This window comes from Cebus imitator, unplaced genomic scaffold (genome assembly GCF_001604975.1).
Source record: "Cebus imitator isolate Cc_AM_T3 unplaced genomic scaffold, Cebus_imitator-1.0 Scaffold300, whole genome shotgun sequence".
NCBI lineage: Eukaryota > Metazoa > Chordata > Mammalia > Primates > Cebidae > Cebus > Cebus imitator.
In genome coordinates this window covers 2,668,944-2,687,970 of record NW_016107615.1, presented here as the reverse complement: position 1 = coordinate 2,687,970, position 19,027 = coordinate 2,668,944, and the positions used below count along the sequence as shown (strand labels likewise).

Here is a 19,027-nt window from a genome sequence, read left to right as displayed (position 1 = left end):
AGTAGTTTCTGGCAATTCTTTTTGAACTTTCTGACACCTGTTTCTCTCATGGTTTTCTAAAGAAGCTGACTTTTTAATCTTGCTTCAGTTGTATATTTGCTTTACGGAAAGAATTCTTGATATTAGATATACCTGTTGCATGTTTAAGAGCTCTATAACTTCTCCATTTATAATGTACTTGACTGCTGGAAGCTATGAAACATTTATTTCTATCTTATAATTGAAAGACTAACTGGGAATTGCAAAAACAAAATGTCCCTATTACTAAAATGAGTAATTTTCTAGATAGTGATTCTGAATATTATTTTTAAAAAATTATTTAAAAAATGTTGCATACTGTCTCCATTTGTAAGAAAGGTGATATATAAGAAAGAAATATATAAAATCAGTATTAGCATTCTCTAGAGGGACAGAACTAGTAGTAGATATATATATGAAAAGGAGTTTATTAGGGAGAATTGACCCATGACATCACATGGTAAAGTCCTGCAGTAGGTCATCTGCAAGTTGAGGAGCAGGGAAGCCAGTGGTGGATCAGTTCAAGTCCCAGAACCTCAGTGCTGCCTTCAGTCTGTGGCCAAAGGCCCGAGAGCCCCTAGCAAACCAGTGGTGTAGGTCCAGAAGTCCAAAACCTGAAGAACTTGGAATCTGATGTTAGAGGGCAGGGAGCATCCAGCATGAGAGAGAGATGGAGCCTGGAAGACGCAGCAAGTCTAGTCTTTCTGTGTTCTTCTGCCTTCTTTATTCTAGCCACGTTGTCAGCTGATTAGATGGCACCCACCCAGATTGAGGGTGGGTCTGCTTCCCCCAGTCCTCTGATTCAAATGTTAATCTCCTTTGGCAACACCCTCACAATTATATCCCAGAACAACACTTATCCCATCAAGCTGACACTCTGTATTAACCAGGATGATATATAAGAAGGATGATACATGTAGGCTTAAAGAGTTTGGTTTATGAAAGATCTAATTATCTGTCCTGCACTCCATCTCCCTCCATTTTTTCCCCCTAACTTTTTCAAAGTGATTTTCTATCTCTTTAAATACAGGCCTTGTAACCATACCATGTTTTTTTTGAGATGGTGATTAATACTTCAAATGTTACATTGGTTTATAAGATCACAAGTCAGAACCATAGACTGTTATTTTTTAGTTTAGAAAATGTGATCACAGTAGTCACAAAGTAACCTTTATGTATAACATTAACATTACCTGTACTACCATGTAACATATAGCTCATTCATTCATTTTTTTGTTTCATTGTAGCAGTTTCACATTAGCCCTGTAATGGCTAATGAAATATTACAGTGCAGTTTCTTTGTTGACTCAGATAAAGGTAACTGGGCTGTATAACCATTCCTTCCTACATACCTATGCCCAGTGCCGTTTATAAACAGATATTACCAGTGGATTTGATGGAGTCAGGTTAAAGAGTTATCAGTAATGTGCTTCTAGTCATGAAGAACTGGAGTGAAGACAGCTCAGCACCTGGTATATCCACCTTCAGTCTTCCTTTTAATTTTTATCAGTAGATAACCAGCTACAGAAGTGCAAGTAGGTATATAATCAAACGAACAAATCAAATGAGTAACCTTGATTTTACACACATGGTTGTATCCATGACTGATACATAATAAACAGCAAGTGGTTGTCATAAATGCTGATAATTATAATTCTCTTATTTCCAAATAAGTTTTTCTTGTCTTTTTGTAAGCTGAATTGCCATTTTTTGCTGACACAGGAAATTACTATTACACTTTCCTACTCACACATTTATCAAAGGACAATGGTCCTTTAATAGTTGCCAAACAGAGAATTTGTTCAGTCTTAATTAGCATTTTGTTTTGTTTTGTTTTTTAGGACTAGCCAGCATAGCAAGAGTATAACATGTAAATTGCTTTTGGCATTGTTATTTTGTGTAGTATTTTGGGAAAGCAATTTGGCAATGATGAAAACCTTCTTTAAATGCTTATACTCCCTTCAGCTTTTGAAGGGAATCCATCATAAGGAGAAAAAAAAATCATGCATGGCAAAAGCCTATACATATAGATATTTGAGGGTAAGATTCTTTGAAATAGTGATCATTGGAATAGTCCAAATGTCCGGCTATGGCATGAGTAGTTTACTGACTGAATATTATGATGCTGTTAAAATTATTCAGAAACATTTCTATAAAATGTTAATAGTTACATGCATTTTTAAGGGCAAGATTAGGGCAGGAAATTGTATGGCTAGTGTGTAAGTACTGGGTCTAGCTCTTCAACAATTAAGATCCCCTGTGTCATTTTTTCCCCCATCCCATTTACCTTTTCCAATATCTCCATCTGTAGGGCAGAGTTGGAGACAAGGAAGCATTTGATGGAACATGAGTATAATTTGCTGAGCTTTTCTGACTTGAAGCTTAAATAGGACCATGGATCAATCAGATTATCGTTTCAGACTAGGGCAGTATGTTGTGGTCATATTTAAGCTTTGCCTTTTTTTTTTTTTTTTTTTTTTTAGTTTGTCTGTCTCATCTCGTCATACTGTACCATAACCATGGTGTTCAGGGTCCATTTTCTTACTCTTGTTATTGCCTCTTTGCAGAGTAGAGTTGTCAGGCTCCGTACAACTGACTCCCCTTTTAGGAACACAGTCCCTAACATCCTTGCTGAAAGCACTTCCTGAAACAAGCAACATAGAGAAAATGGTTGTTTTTTGATCTCATGCGTGACACCCCACTCCTTGCCAGCTGCCACTGCTTGTCTGTGTCACTGAATGACTATATACTTCGTGGTTTTCAGCCTTATTTCTTTCTGGAGTCTCTGTTCTCCCTAAATCTCAATACCCTAGTCAATGTTTAGAGTACTTGATTGCTGAGGTGCTATCAGATGTGCTCTTAACCCTTGGAAAGAAGGGTTGCTATTTTAGGTGGTCATGCTGGACTTTAGCATTTAATAGATTTAGGTGGTCTCTTTTGCCTCCTATTATATAAATCAAAAGCTCTCCCTAGAAAAAGTCTTCTTTGCATATATATTTACAAATAAATGGAAATAGCTTCTGGCACAAAACCAGTTCAAGTTTTAGATTTTTCTAAGGAAGACCTAAGTCATATGCTTTTTCTGGAGTCACAGATTTTTTTTGATGTGCCAAGATACATTATTATAGTATTATTACATTCTAATTTTAAAAATGTTCATGGGGTACTTGTTAACTCAGGTAATGTGCTGGTTTCCCAGAATTAAAGGATTACTAGACATAAACCTTTTGTGGGGATCCCAGTCTAGTAGTCACACACAGGCAAATCACCATAGACACAGAGGTGATAACCAGTGTGCTAAGTGCCACACACGCAGAAATGTTGGGATCACATAGGAGAGACTGATGAGCCCTGGGAGGTGAAAGAGGACTTCACCTCCATTCAGATAGGAGAAAGAGCAAAGGAACACATAAGGCTCGGAGGCTTGATAGATAACACAGCATATTCAAGACGTTGGATGTAATTTGCCACCACTTGAATTTATTGTGTAATGGGAATCAGATGGGGTGGGTAGTATTGAGGAGCTGAGGCTGGAGAAACCCAGCTGGATTACAAAAACAACTGCGTGCCATAATTAGGTGTTTGACCTTTATTGTGAAGGCCGAGGGAATCATTGAAAATGCTCAAGTAAGAAGTGATACGATCAGTTTGTTGTTTTACAAGTTAGTAGTCTAGCGGTAGTTTAGCATATGTACTGAATTGAGGAGGAGGGGAAAGAAACGCATAGCAAAGGGTTGGGGGGTGCTAAACTCAGATCTGGCAGAAAAGGTGAGGTGATGAGCATCTACAGATGGTAGAGTGGTAGGATTTGGAGTAGGATGGTAGGATTTGGTAAATTGTCAAATGCTAGGGGCCTAGAGAGAAGAGGGAGTTAGTGTGACTGACTTTCAGGTTTAATGAGACGAGATCAGAAGTTTCTCAGGAAAAGTAGTTTAGGGAGGGGAAGAAGAAAAGTAATTTTGAATATAATAATTTTAAACTGCTTTGTAATGCCATGACTAGAAATAAAGAAAATATTCAAGTTGAATTCAGTGTTTATTTAAGCAGAGCATTTAAGTGTGGAACTTCTCTAGGGTAAACATTAATGAGAAGTGCCAAAACAATGCTAATGACTCCTTCAGGGCTGTTTCCTTGCTATCTGAGAGCATCCTAAGTACATCTGCAGTACCTTGAGAGGCACAGAAGCACCTGTGATAGCTGTTCTCCTGGTCTGACAGAGCAAATTCAGGATGTATGCAACATTGGCACAGCTCCACTTGCAACTCTTAGGATAGTCTTGGATGTAATACTACTTTAAACTTAAACTCTATAAGCTAATTAAATAGGGTCTAAATTTAACAATTTTGACTATTTAAATTGCAGTCATGAATAAAGTGTACAGAAATCATGTATTTCAAACAAATTTATAAGCCTTATGTAAGTCAAAGCTCTTTTAAAACCTTGGCACTAAATATGGCAATAAGTTTAATGTTTCATGCACTGTGTAACCACTTTCCAAGACCCTGAGTTGAAAACAAAACATTGATGTATTATTCTTTTACACTCTGTCAGGAAACAGGAGCTCACTCTCTACCTTAGCTTTATCCTTGACCGTATTTTAACTGTTCAAGAGGAGTAGTAGTCTCTGAATGAATTGAATCTGTACTTTCTCATTTATTAGTTGTGATTTTCCATTAGATTATAAAATAAAATTCTATGTGTGTGCACGATGTCTAGCATATGGTATAGGTGCTCCATAAATGATGTCTTCTGTCTTGAAGTTTTCTTAAATCCCTAAGCTGCTTGGCTGTTTTTACTATGTTTGATTTACTGTGAATTTATTTTTGGAGGGGGGGGTTAATAGAAAACAGGCATCTCCAACCTCGCTGCTTAAGCATTTACTGCTGTTTCTCACTGTTTCTCACCATCCTCCCTAGTCCTTATTCTCAGCTTTATACCTTGGTGATCTGGAATCTACTCATATTCAGGTAGTTGTGGGTTTCTTGAGAAGCACAATTTAGAATGGTGCTTCCCTTTGCTCCTCCATTGGTATCTTTCTTAGCTATCTTTGCGAGCTCAGATTAAGATGAAAACTATAAACGCAATTAATTATAATCTTACCTCTGGGCAAAATCAGGAGACTCAAATCATTTTTTCACTTACCTTCTGCCCCGTGGGTGAGATGTTGTGAACATGATGGGTTAGGTGTTCCAAAGAGAGAAGGATGGGGTTACAAGGACGATCAGCTTAGGTGTACTTTGACTATCAAATAACCACATTTTCCTAGCCACATGCTGTTTGTGAGCCCACAGTATTTTATAATGGACTGCTTATAAGTACCACAGGAGCATATGAGTGAAAGCACAAAATGCAAAAAAGACATGTACTAAAAAACTAGGGTAAACAGGCTAGCCAACAGAGATACTGCATAGATTAGAGCAGTTTAACCAACACCCAAAATAAGCTCATATTTATTTAATTTAGTATAAATGTTGATTATTCTGTATTACATGTAGAATTTAGTTGAATTGTTGAAAGTACATTCCAGAAATTACTGCTTACTGATAAATGATTAATATTTCAGTAAAGAAAACGACCTTTGGTTTATTGGCTTATTAGAATTTTACCTTTGAATTTTGACTAGCTATTCATAAAAAGCAAGGCCAGCATAAGGAGATTTTTATTATGCAAGTGCTTGGTTTTAAGTATTTCAAGTTAAAAGTAAGTAATTGCAAGTGGGGACCTGTAAACCATATACTCATTTGCTAGCTCTGGATTTCATATAGATGAGTTATTACTAAGTGGCAAAGGACTGGTATTGTTTAAAGCACTTTATTCATACATAAAATGGGATTTAAGCATTATAATTTTTTAATATTTATATTTGTTTGCCTTTTATTTCCTAAGTAGTTTCAAAGAGCTGCAAAATACTGAATTTATCAGATGTTTGACAGTTTATATGTAGAAATTTAAATACTTCAGATTTTACCTGAGTACTGGATTGCTTTAAAGACATTATTGAATTGTAACTGCATAGTAGATAACAATTACATGAAGTAAATGAAAATCATTCAGAATGAGTGCCTATTTAAAGCATATTATATACCGCTTTTGAGAAATGCCAAGTACTCGAAGTGGGATGAAAGAAAGTTTGAAATAAAGTTCCTTAATTCTAGATGTAAAAAATTTTTAAATATACTACAGAAATATTAAATGTCGCTTAATCTATCTTGACCTCATTTATCTTAAACAGTTGAATCACATGATTTCCAAAAGCTTGTTTTTTTACCTTTTGAGTTTGATGCTTTTTGTTAAGAAAAGTTATATACCATGATTACATTTTAGAAAATTTGAAGTTATATAATCCAAGCATTTACTAGAAATCTGAAAGTGTACATTAAGTAATAGAGAAGTAAAATATGTAAAGGCTAACATGTTCACACACACACACACACACACACACACACACACATACACACACACACGACCTTAGCATACTAGTCTGGGATTTTAAATGGGTAGAGTGGGATTTAGAAAGACTATAGTGATCTTTTTGTGTGTGTCATTTAGCGTGTTGCCACTAGGAAAGTAAATTCTCATACTTTGCCTTTTGCTTTTAGGATTTTCTCATTCAGCATTTACCTTTGGTATAGAAAGCCATATCAGTCAGTCCAATATAAATGGTGCACTTGTCCCACCTGCTGCATTGATTTCCATCATCCAGAAAGGTCTACAGTATGTAGAAGCAGAAGTTAGCATTAATGAGGTAAGGAAGACTTATTTCAAATACTAATTTTACTCTTAAGTATGTCTCTCAGTCTGTTGTCTTGCTTGCTTCTTCAGCATTCTGACTTGAACTTCACTGGGTTAACAAAAAGGCAGACAGTTCATTGCTAATGTAGTAGATTGCACAGGTGTTGGTGTCATTATCTGTGGTTTATTTGCCTTAATCTGATTTTATAAGTAAACACTAGGAAATTTTTTATTTTTATTTTTATGTTTTTGAAATGGAGTCTCCCTCTGTCGCCCAGGCTGGAATGCGGTGGCCCAGTCTCAGCTCACTGCAACCTCCACCCCCCAGGATCAAGTGATTCTTGTGCCTTAGCCTCTTGAGTAGCTGGGATTACAGGCATGCACCACTGCATCAGGCTAATTTTTGTATTTTTAGTAGAGATGGGGTTTTAACCGTGTTGGCCAGGCTGGTCTTGAATTCCTGACCTCAGGTGATCTGCCCGCCTCCGCCTCCCAAAGTGTTGGGAATACAGTTGTGAGCCACTGTGCCTGGCCAGAAATAATTTTTGTTAACACAACAGCATTGTGCTGTGGAATGCTGAGATCATAATTACTGGCCTGAAAATCGTAAGCTCTCAACGTTATTTGAATATACCCTAATTTAAACCAGTTTATAATTGAAGCCAACTCTGGATGGTACTGCTTATCTAAGGACTACATGTAAGTAGTTTGGCTCAGGTGTCAGCATACTGTGACCCATTAGCCAAACCCTGCTCTTGCTTCTTATAAATAAAGTTTGATTGGAACATAGCCACACTCATTTACGTATTGTATATGGCTACTTACGGCAGAATAGTAGTTACAACAGAGACGTTATGGCCTGCAAAGCCTAAAGTAATACTTACTGTCTAGTCTTTTACCGAAAAAGGTTGTAAGCCCCTGATTTGTCTGTTTTAAAGTGTGTGTGTGTGTGTGTGTGTGTGTGTGTGTGTGTGTGTGTGTGTGTGTTGGGTGGGTCCTCGCTTTGGTGCCCAGGCTGAGTGCAGTAGCATGATCTCAGGTCACTGCAACCTCCACCTCCTGGGTTCAATTGATTCTCCTGCCCCAGCCTCCTGAGCAGCTGGGATTATAGGCACCCGCCACCACACCTGGCTAATTTTTGTATTTTTGTAGAAGCAGGGTTTCCCCATGTTGACCAAGCTGATTTTGACTCCTAACCTTAGGTAGTCTGCCCACCTTGGCCTCCCAAAGTACTGGGATTACAAGTGTGAGCCACCATGCCCAGCCTTGTTTAAAATTTCTATGTAAAGAGAGGAGCTTTTCCCCTTTTATTTCAGAGACTAACATGTTCCCCTTTTGCAAGTTGTTTTTTTTTTTTTTTTTTCTTTTTTTTTGAGACAGAGTCTCTGTCCCCAGGCCGGAGTGCAGTGGCGTGATCTCGGCTCACTGCAACCTCCATCTCCCAGGTTCAAGCGATTCTCTTGCCTCGGCCTCCCAAGCAGCTGGAATTACAGGCACGCACCACCAAGCCCAGCTAATTTTTGTATTTTTAGTAGAGATGGGGTTTCACCATGTTGGCCAGGCTGGTCTCAAACTCTTGACCTTGTGATCCACCCGCCTCGGCCTCCCAAAGTGCTGGGATTACAGACATGAGCCACTGTGCCTGGCTAGTATTTTTTAAACTGAAGTATCCATGATTTCTGTATCAATGACTATTACTAGAATTAGAAATTATATATTAAAATTTATTTTATTTTGTTTCCTTAGCTCTTTGAGTGAAAATCTAACACAAAACTAAATTTTTCCTTAAAATTTGCGTAAATTTGACATAGCTCTTATTCCACAGTGTATCTGTGTTGGTCTTAATACCTTTTAAAAATTATGTATACATTAAAATGCTTTATCCTGTTCCTCAAATATTACATTAGAGAGGACAGCTCAGAAAGGTGTGCTGTGTTTTTTGCAGGTCATAGTACCCTACAAACCACTGTAGATTGTCACTGGTACATGTTTACCAGTTTAACTGAACCAGACTTCACATGTGCATGTTCCTAGCTCATTTGTACTGTTTCTGTTTCTGACTTGCTCTGTGTTTGTGTCTCTTCTTGTGCTTACTTGGAGAACTCCTTATTAGGAACTTCCTGATACCAATAAGTGGAGTTTTGGAAGTTTCAACAACTCCCTAGTATTAAAGAGCACTATAGCCCAGGAATTCTGTTTCTGCTTTAATATCCTAATCAAATCACAAGAAAGTTTGTAGCCCACAATGTTTTTAGTTTTATAAAAGAGGTATTTACTATAATGATGTGCCGCCAGGCCTCTGATCATTATATGAACTATTCCATGTTGTTGCTTTGACTAACAGAATTTTGGAATCTAATTAATACACCTTTTTATCAGCTAGGCTACATCTTATCCCTTTCATTTTCAGCAATGACTTCTTTTATATTTCAGTTCTGTCTGTACAGCATTTAATAATAATATGAACTAAATGAAAACGTAAATCTAAGCAGCCATTTGCAGTTGGCTTCTTGCAGTTTCTTTCTTCCTCCAGACTGCTTCTTATATGAGTTCAGAAAGTTCTTACAAATTTTTTTTCTTGGAATGAAGATTTTCATTTCGTTTCTGATTTTGTATAAATACAAATAACTTTAAACACTGCCTTTGCCTTTTCTTCTCTCACGATTTTCCGAATCCAGGATGGTACCTTGTTTGATGGCCGACCAATAGAGTCTCTGTCCCTGATAGATGCCGTAATGCCTGATGTAGTACAAACAAGACAACAAGCTTATAGAGATAAGCTCGCACAGCAACAGGCCGCAGCTGCCGCAGCTGCCGCAGCTGCGGCCACCCAACAAGGATCTGCAAAAAATGGAGAGAACACAGCAAACGGGGAGGAGAATGGAGCACATACTATAGCAAGTGAGCCTGGACAAGAGTTTGTTCTTAATTATGTGGTTTGTTTATTGTTTTTAACTTTTATTTTAGGTTCAGGGGTGCACGTGCAGGTTGGTTGTATAGCAGAACTCGTGTCACAGGGGTTTGTTGTACAGATGATTTCATCACCCGGGTACTAAGCCTAGTGTCCAAGAGTTATTTTTTCTGATCCTCTTCTTCCTCCCTCCTCCGCCCTCAGGAAGGTCCCAGGAGACAAGAACTTTTAAAAATTTCTTTTCGGAGGAAATATTTTGCTTTACCAGAATGCCCCATCTTCTCTGCTCAAGTAATTTCTTATTCGCACCAACTCCTTTCCCTAACTTATATCACACAGTTCAGATTTTTATTCCTCAAGTTCCAGAAAGCTAGATTTACTTTTATTTTCTTTTCAAAATATTTAGAAACCCTTTTCCCATTGTTGAGTGAATTTTTAGATCTACATTTGATTTCTAAATAAAATTTGTAAAACTAGTTATCAACGAATACCATAGAGCTCTGACATTGAGATAAAAGGCAACTCATGTTATGTGAATGATGTCAGCAACCCCTACTGGCAGAAACTCAGAATCGTACTGCTACATGTTATATGTCAAACCATTTTATTGTTTTATCCAAGTTGAGGTCTAATCATTTAAAGTCTTCTTCCCAACCCCACCCCTCTTAAAAAAAAAAAACAGCTGTGGTCAATACTTAAAGATAGGATTTTATTTTCCATGTGACAAGGACTCTGTAGTCATGTTCAGCTTAACTTGATGTCATCAAAAATGTTACACTGTATGTAATAAAGGAAGGTATTTGCTAGTTAAGAATTCACCCCGCCCAAGTTGTAATACTGCCCAACTGGAAATGCTCACTTGTTTCTCACGATGCAGATAATCATACTGATATGATGGAAGTGGATGGGGATGTTGAAATCCCTCCTAATAAAGCAGTTGTGTTGCGGGGCCATGAATCTGAAGTTTTCATCTGTGCCTGGAACCCTGTTAGTGATCTCCTAGCATCAGGGTATGTTTCTCAAAGTGATGCTAAAATGGCTTTTAAAAGTATCTTACTGAACATTTTATAAACATATGCAATATTCAGGTTTTTGTTGTTGCTTATTTGTGGCCATTTTGTTTCTGTAAATTTTGTATTCCTTCATGAATTGTAGAATTTTAAATTAAACTTACTACTTTGAGACTGCAGAATGTGAATAATACCGGAAATGAAAATCTGTGATAGTCTAGTTTTATTTGCCTTATTAAGATACATATATGTTGCCTTGATTCTGACACTTGAGAATTTTGTGAGGATTTAAAGTACATTGCATGCTTTGTAGGTCTGGAGACTCAACAGCAAGAATATGGAACCTTAGTGAAAACAGCACCAGTGGCTCCACACAGTTAGTACTTAGACACTGTATACGAGAAGGAGGGCAGGACGTTCCAAGCAACAAGGATGTGACGTCTCTAGATTGGAATGTGAGTACCACTCTACTGTCCGTGATGGGTATGGTCACTAGTATACCTACCCTCAGAGCCTCAGATTAATGGCAGGTTTGTCTATGTGTTCAGGAGTTGGGGTTTTATTAGCTAGTAACAACAAACCAGGAGTCGTCCCCCGCCAGCCCTCTTTCCCCGCCAGCCGCCTTCCCCCAGTGTGCTGTCAAAGGTGCAGACTTGCCGTAGAGTGGTCAGACCAGGCTTCAGCTTCCAGCCCTTCAGTGTATCCTGCAGCATATCCTTGGTAAAACTGTCACTTTTTACTCTGTCCTTCATTTTCCTTAAATGAGAAAGGAAGTGTGAAATGGTATCTCAAAAAATTGAGATCATAGGTGAAAACCTTACCGTAGTAACAGACATGCTAAATCCATAACAACTGAGTCCTTACTTGGGGGATAAAAGGATTCTATGTAGCAGAAAACACCTTCTTGTTTTTCTCTTTATTCTGTGAACTGATACAACTTTGTTACCAATTGCCTTTTAGGGACCATTAGTCTAAATAACTTCGAAATTTTATTTTCACTGTAGGAATCTTATAATTCTCTGATTCTAGCTGTGATTCAGCATCTTTCAGATCAATTTGACTACTCTGACTTAAAAAAACTTTGACTTCATTGTTGATAAATTCTCATCATTTTAGTTTTAAATACATCTCTAACCTCACCTTGCTACCCCTCCCCTCCCCCAAACCTCTTAGACTGTTTCAGCATTGCAAAGAATATTGGAATAGTTGTTTTTTCCTTAGCAAATGAATGTTCTTTTCTCTTCTGCTAACAACCTGTTGTGGGACTTCTAAAGGATCTTCCAATTCTTATCCCAAGGAATGAGATCTCTCTTTAAAATGCTTATTCCCACTAAAGTTCTCAGCTTCTGTGAAGTTTTTTCAGAAATCGTAGCTAGGTATTTTTAGCATTGTCTTCCAAAATTGCCAGCAGTGTATTTACTCTTACCCTCCATATGATAGTTCTAAAAATTCCAAAGGAGTTTAGCACATTGTAGTATTATTTACTTGCGGGATCAAGACAGAATATAATATCTTAGTTCAGACTCCTTATTGCTTTCTATGCTACCTTGCCCACTGGCCATGTTAATTTAATGAAATTTACAGTTTACACTGAAAAGGATCGTTAAAGAATATTGGTTTGTTGAGCTTGGTCGTTCTGAACTGCATTTAATAGTTTAGAAAAGTGTGGACTTCTCAAAAATGTGTTATTCATGGTGAACTTGGAAAACATCATCCTCAATTAATGATTATTTTCCATGGCTAAAGCAAGAGCCTGTGCGATTTCTCATCGTAAAAGTATTCTTTTCCTAGTTGAGCAATTCATGAACTAAACATTTAGGGACTGATCCTTTAGAGGAAACTTGACATTGTGTATAATCTGGAGACAAGCTTTTGCTGTTGACTTCAACATGGCTCCCCTGCTTCAGATAGAGCCCTCACACATCCTAGCGGAGCTGAGTCTGCAGTTCCCAGAACCAGCATTTGTTTTTGTCACTTACCCGTACTGCTAAATGGCTTGAGAGATATGAAACAGGTGATCTTGTTTTGAGTGCCCTTACCAAAAACCATGAAGAAGAATATATCGAGTAAGGTAGGATTTCTTTCTGCATCTCCAGTAGTGCTTACCCTCTAGCAATAGTCAGTTTACTATAATCCGTAACTGTTGCGTTCTCATAGAGTAAGCTAGATCTGTCCTTTTATTACACCATTCGTCAAGGCAAGGTGCACAGCAAGGGGATGTAAGTTGAGAGAAATATATCTGGATGTTTCCTCCTGGTAAAGTAGGCAGCTGTACTTCATTAACTACAACATTAGCCTGTGCTCTTTTCTGGCTCTTTTCCTTGTGTTGCTCTTTTTATTGGCAAATATTTCATAGTGGGAAGGGATTAACAATATAAAGGAGCATTCTAAGAATCTGATCATTTGAAACAATGATATTGTTTCGATCATACACACTTTTAGACAGTAAAGGATTTAGAGGAATGGCCATATAAAACCTTCTAATCATATTTAAATACTTTCACAGTTTTTTTTTTTCTTCTAATAAATCATCGTAAGATTATGAATTTGATGTTCTTCCCAATCCACCAGCCTTCATTCTTAGCTGTGTGAGTCTATGAGAGTACTTCTGGCCTGCATGAGGCGGGGCGACGTAGGTCCTGCTCCGGAGCGATTACTGTCAGTTGTTGCTGAGCTTTGGATATAAGGCTCCATACAACACTAGTGTCCCAGCAGTCAAAGTGTTTCCTAGGCCTTTAGTGGCACTCACAAATAGCCAATACTGGTAAGTTTTGAAGCAGAGAATGTCAAGGCCTTCTGTACCAGGGATTTAAATGTGAAATAACAACAATTAAATGCCCTGTCTGGATTTTATAATTGAGGAAATGTTTTTCTCTGACAGAGTGAAGGTACACTTCTAGCAACTGGTTCCTATGATGGTTTTGCCAGAATATGGACTAAAGATGGTAAATAAAGCATTTTCCTTTTTACTTTGTTGTTGATCTAAAGTTAGAAAATTTAAAGTAATGTTAATGTTTTTCTTTTGCATTTTAGGTAACCTTGCTAGCACCTTAGGGCAGCACAAAGGCCCTATATTTGCATTAAAATGGAATAAGAAAGGAAATTTTATTCTAAGTGCTGGAGTAGACAAGGTAAAAGCACATTAAGTTCTGTAAGGGCTAATGTATTAACAGGGTTTAATTGAAAGCAGCTATTTTATCTCAGTTACCAGTCACATAAACATTCCTATTTGAGCAATTCAAATATGAATTTATGATAGAAATGCTTTCGTAGGTCTATCAATCAGCTCATTCTTGAATCTGATTATCAAAATGTCTTTAATCCGTTTATCCATGTGACCACTTTTAATTTGAGCTGGAATTTGACCCATAACCAAGGTCATGCATCCTGTACTTCCCTTCTTCAGTTCCTAGTTAGTCTCACCAGTGAACATGGCTCTGGAGTGATTCCATGGGAAATTCTAGAGCCGCTGTGTTAGACGAACTCCTGGTACTTAATTGAAGCTAATACAAAATGCAGAATCTGTCTAGTTTTCTTCATCTAACTTGGCTGGTGAATATGGATGAGTTGGAAATATGACCTTCTTCCTCCTAAATAGAGGTTTAAGATTATCTTAATCCAAGAAAGAACATGCTAATAATTGAGTGTGGTGTCAGACAGGGAAGTGGAGAGAAACTGGTTTATATTTAACTGCTTTATATTCAGAGAGCAGTAAAAAATTGACAAAAAAAAAAGGGGAAGGAAAGTGAAGCAGGCTGGGAAGGAGGGAGTCCTGTTCATAGTCACTGCCACTGCACAGTACGTTAGGTTCTTGCTTTATTGCCAGAATTCAAGCTGCCTTTTTGTGTAGATACGAGCTTTTAGAATCCTTCCGTATTGAGAACTGATTACATTGTTAACCAAGAACTTACTCTCTTACTAAACATCTCTAAGAATCTTAACATTAAAGGCATTATTGCAATGGAGTTTTTATAGCAAAATCTAATGTATTGCCTGGCACTTTGTAGACTACCAATAATTGTTATTTGAAGTAAGTTGATTGTTGCAAAATAATCAGGGAAAAATCAAACTGCTTAATAGTCATCTTCTCCAAAGTGGAGTATAGCCTAGTGGTGGTACTATTTGGGATAAAGTTTAAAATTAAATCCACTTTGACATTTTATATTACTTTAATACAGTTAGGCGTATAATTTATGCATCTATGATAAACTTTCCCTGAGTCTATTTATTTATTTTTTTTCTTTTAATCTCAGACTACAATTATTTGGGATGCACATACTGGTGAAGCCAAACAACAGTTTCCTTTTCATTCAGGTAAATTTCTTATAATTTATATGAAAGCTGGAGCTTGCTTCTGTTTTTCTAATTAAATTTTTAACAGCACATAATTCATTTTAAATGTTGAAATATCAAGTATCAGTCTCGTTACTAGTCCTTCCGAGAGTTGATGTTCCATGACATTCAGACTCTAAATGGTCAGAGGATCATCAGACGTTTTCTGTGAAATGTACCATAAAGAAAGCATTTGGAGCCTGGTGCTATTAGGGGTAGCATTATTTAATGGACAGAACATAGATATTTGAATCAGAAAATCTAGGTTTGAATGTCAGTTCCACTCCACTTAACAGGCATTAAGACTGAGCGAGTCACTTAACCTTTCTGAGCCTCGTTTTCATCGTCTGTAAATGAGGGAATAATAGTAATAATACCTATCTGTTATGAGGATAAAACTAAATGGTATACATGAGAATACTGCATAAACTTCTATACGTTAAGGTATTGTTGGTCACTTTCTCATTTTGAATCGATGTACCTGAGTATCCCTGTCTACATGAAAGAAAAAATGGGCTTTTTCAAGGCTATTTTTGGAATAGCAACATTGGTGGCTTAGATGGATTTCTGTTTTAAGAAATACTCAATCTGGTACTTTTATCTGATTAATCTTACCTCCAAAATGGTGCTCTGTCCTGCGTGATATGCAGCCATGCACCCAGACATTCAGCTCGAGCAGAGAGAGAGCCATATTTTGTACCTGTGCTCCATTTCAGCCTAGATACAATCTTTGCGCCGATTTTCAGTGAGTTTCCCGACTGCAGTAAGTAAATGATGTTAAACTTGAACAAGATACCCATTGGTTTTAGTACTACCTGATTTAGCTATTCCTTTGATTTTGTTGTGCTGGAAAACATTTTGATTTGGAGATTGACTAAAATAACCCTGGTTATTCTCAAATCTTTGATGACATCCTTTTACAAACAGCCAATGGCACAGCATCAACTTTAAAACTGAATCTTGCAACTTCAGACATTTTGGTTGTTTTTGTTCCCTGTTTGTGTGCCTAAACAAGCAAAATAAGGTACAAAATGATTTTCCTGTAGCATCTGAATAACATAAGTTTGCAAGCATTATGTTAAACAGTTCAGCTTGATTAAAGCTTACCGCTCCCATAAGCATTTACACATCCATTTTTGTTCACCTGGTATACTTCCTTTTCACCTTTACTTCTAGTTCTCAGAATTCTCTCAGCCTTCTGGCTGTTAATCATAAAAATTTCTCATACATCCTAAGAGTAATGTAAAGTTGAAGTAAGTATGTATATGGTACTATTGCTAGATACCATATGATTAGTACCAACTTGAGGCTGGAAATGGTACTGTTTCTGTCTCTTTTAGTCCTGACTACAACCTGATGTGGGGTAGATAGTATCAAAGTATTTTTACCAATAAATAGACTCCAGTTTACCCATCGTATTCTTTCTTACCATACTTTTTTTTTTTTAACCACAGTTTTGTTTTTCAAAACAATTTTATTGAGGTACAGTTGACATAAAATGAACTGTATGTATTTTACTTGAACAATTTGATATATTTTGACATATGTAAACACCGTTGGAAGTATTACCACACTCAGAATGATGAGTGTATCTGTTACCTTCAGACATTTCTTCTTGGCCCTTTGTGATATCTTTCTCCCATCCCCAGGCACACACTAATATTCTGTCCCCAAAGATTAGATTAGATTATATGAATGGAATCATACAGTACATATCCTTTTCTTGGTCTGTCTTCATTCATTCTGGATAACACTTAATTCCTCCATATTGTAACAGATGTCAGTGGTACATTCCTTTTTATTGCTGCAAGTATTGCTTTATGTGGATATGCATACCACAGTTTGTTTATTCAGTGGTTGAAGTGAAGCTATGTTGTTTCCTGTTTGGGGCTATTACAAATAAAACTGCTATCAACCTTCATGTACCAATCTTTAAGTGAACATGTATTTTTTTCTGTTTTAATAACTAGAAGTAGAATGGCTATATTATATGATAGGCGTATATTTAACTTGTGAAGACACTGCTAAATTGTTTTCCAAAGTGGTTTACATTCTCACTGGCACTGGATGTATCAGTTCCTCTTTGTTTTCGCCAGCCGTTGGCATGTGGCCATTCTTTTTCATTGTAGCCACTCTAACAGGTGTGTAGCGTTATCTCACTGGTTTTAATTTACATTTTCTAGTGACTAGTGATGTTGAGCATCTTTTAATATGCTCATTTGCCATCTGTATATCTGTTTTGGTGAAGTATCTGTTCAAATCTTTGTACTGTTTGTCTAATTGTATTATTTTTTATTGTGTTTTGTGAGTTTTTAATTTTCTGGATTCAAGTTCAGATAGCAGATATATACTTTATCAGATAGATACTTTGCAGGTATCTTCTCCTAGTCCATGGTGGGTTTCTGTAGTTCATCATTGTCACTTGAAGACTACAAGTTTATAACTTCGATTGATTTGATCATCTATTAGTTTGTTCTTTTATGTATCATGCTTTCAGTTTAATCTGACTTGCTCCTTTTTCTCTTTTCTTGAGATGGAAGCTGAGGTCACTGACTGCACAGCTTTATTTCTTCTTTTCTTTTTTTTTTTTCTTTTTTCTGAGACAGAGTCTCACTCTGTTGCCCAGGCTGGAGTGCAGTGGTGTGATTTTGTCTCACTGCAACCTCCACCTCCCGGGTTAAAGAGATTCCCATGCCTCAGCCTCCCGAGTAGCTGGGACTACAGGCATGCACCACTATGCTTGGCTAATTTTTGGTATTTTTAATAGAGACAGGATTTAGCCATAGTGGCCAGGCTGGTCTTAACCTCCTATCCTCAAGTGACTCACCTTCCTCCACCTCCCAAAATGCTGAGATTACAGGCGTGAGCCATCCCGCCCAGCCCTGAAGCCTCTATTTCTACTATAAGTATTTAGTGCTTGTAAATTGACATCTAACTAGTATTTAATGATGTGCCAATATTTTGTATATGTTTTCATTCTGTTATTAAATTTTCTAACTTAATTTTGATTTCTTCTTTGGCCCATGAATTATTTAAAAGTGTGGGTTCCTGAGAATTTGGAGCTCTTCCAGAGATATTTCTAATACTGATTTCTAATTTAATTGTATTGTTGCTATAAATGTCATTTAGGTTAAGTTATTAGACAATCTTCAAATTGTTTATAGCTTTACTGATTTCCTGGCTTCTCATTCCATCAATTATTGAGAGAAGAATATGGAAATCTTCAATAATTGGAAGGACAGCAATTTGTATTTCCTTTGAAGCTCCGTCAGTTTTTGCTTCATGTATCTTGAAACAGTGTTTCAAATGCGTTATTTTAAAATGTTTTGTTCTTCTATTTTAAAATGTTTTGCTGAATTGACTGTTTATCACTGTATTAATGACCTTCTTTTTCCCTGTATTCTGAGCTTTGAAATCTAGTTTGTTTAACATTAATGTAGCTATTTCAGCTATCTCTTGATTAGTGCTGCAATGGTATATATTTTTACATCGTTGTATTTTCAGTCTATTGATGTTTTTGTATTTGAAGTATATTTTACATAGTTGAGTCTTGCTTGCTCATTCGTTTTCACAATGTCTACCTTTTAATTATATTTAGGCCATTTATACTTAAATTTATTGTATTTCTGTTTATCTCTTCTGTTCTTCCGTTTTTGTATTTCTACCTCCATTTGGATTAATTGGATATTTTTTATCATTACGTTTTTTTTCTTCTTGGTGGGTTCTTACGTGTAATTCTCTATTTTTAGTGGTGGTTTTGGATTTACAGTGCACACCTTTAACTTGTCACCATCTACCTTGAGGTGACATTTTAAATGGGCTAAATAATAATCTTATTTTCTGCCCCTCTTCCCTCCCTTACTGTTTTACGTAAGATTCTGAGTACACAGGTGTTAGTCTGCCCAAAATTGTACCACAACTCATTGATGCTCTGTCCCCACACCCTCTTTTTTCGGCCTTGGTTCTGTTCTCTGTGTTTTTGGATAGTTTCTATGCTGCCTCCAAGATCATATATCGTTTCTCC

General features: G+C 36.9%; 1 protein-coding gene across 2 annotated transcripts in view; it reads left to right on the top strand.

Moving 5' to 3' along the window:
• TBL1XR1 (TBL1X receptor 1) overlaps nt 1-19,027 on the top strand; it is an 88,896-nt gene that overhangs the window by 45,168 nt on the left and 24,701 nt on the right. For both annotated transcript variants that reach the window (XM_017502846.2, XM_017502847.2), the window contains 7 exons: nt 6,618-6,763; nt 9,429-9,651; nt 10,539-10,671; nt 10,985-11,126; nt 13,553-13,616; nt 13,705-13,802; nt 14,925-14,985. In XM_017502846.2, coding sequence (XP_017358335.1) covers nt 6,618-6,763; nt 9,429-9,651; nt 10,539-10,671; nt 10,985-11,126; nt 13,553-13,616; nt 13,705-13,802; nt 14,925-14,985 — 867 coding nt within the window. The remainder of the gene's footprint in view (nt 1-6,617; nt 6,764-9,428; nt 9,652-10,538; nt 10,672-10,984; nt 11,127-13,552; nt 13,617-13,704; nt 13,803-14,924; nt 14,986-19,027) is intronic.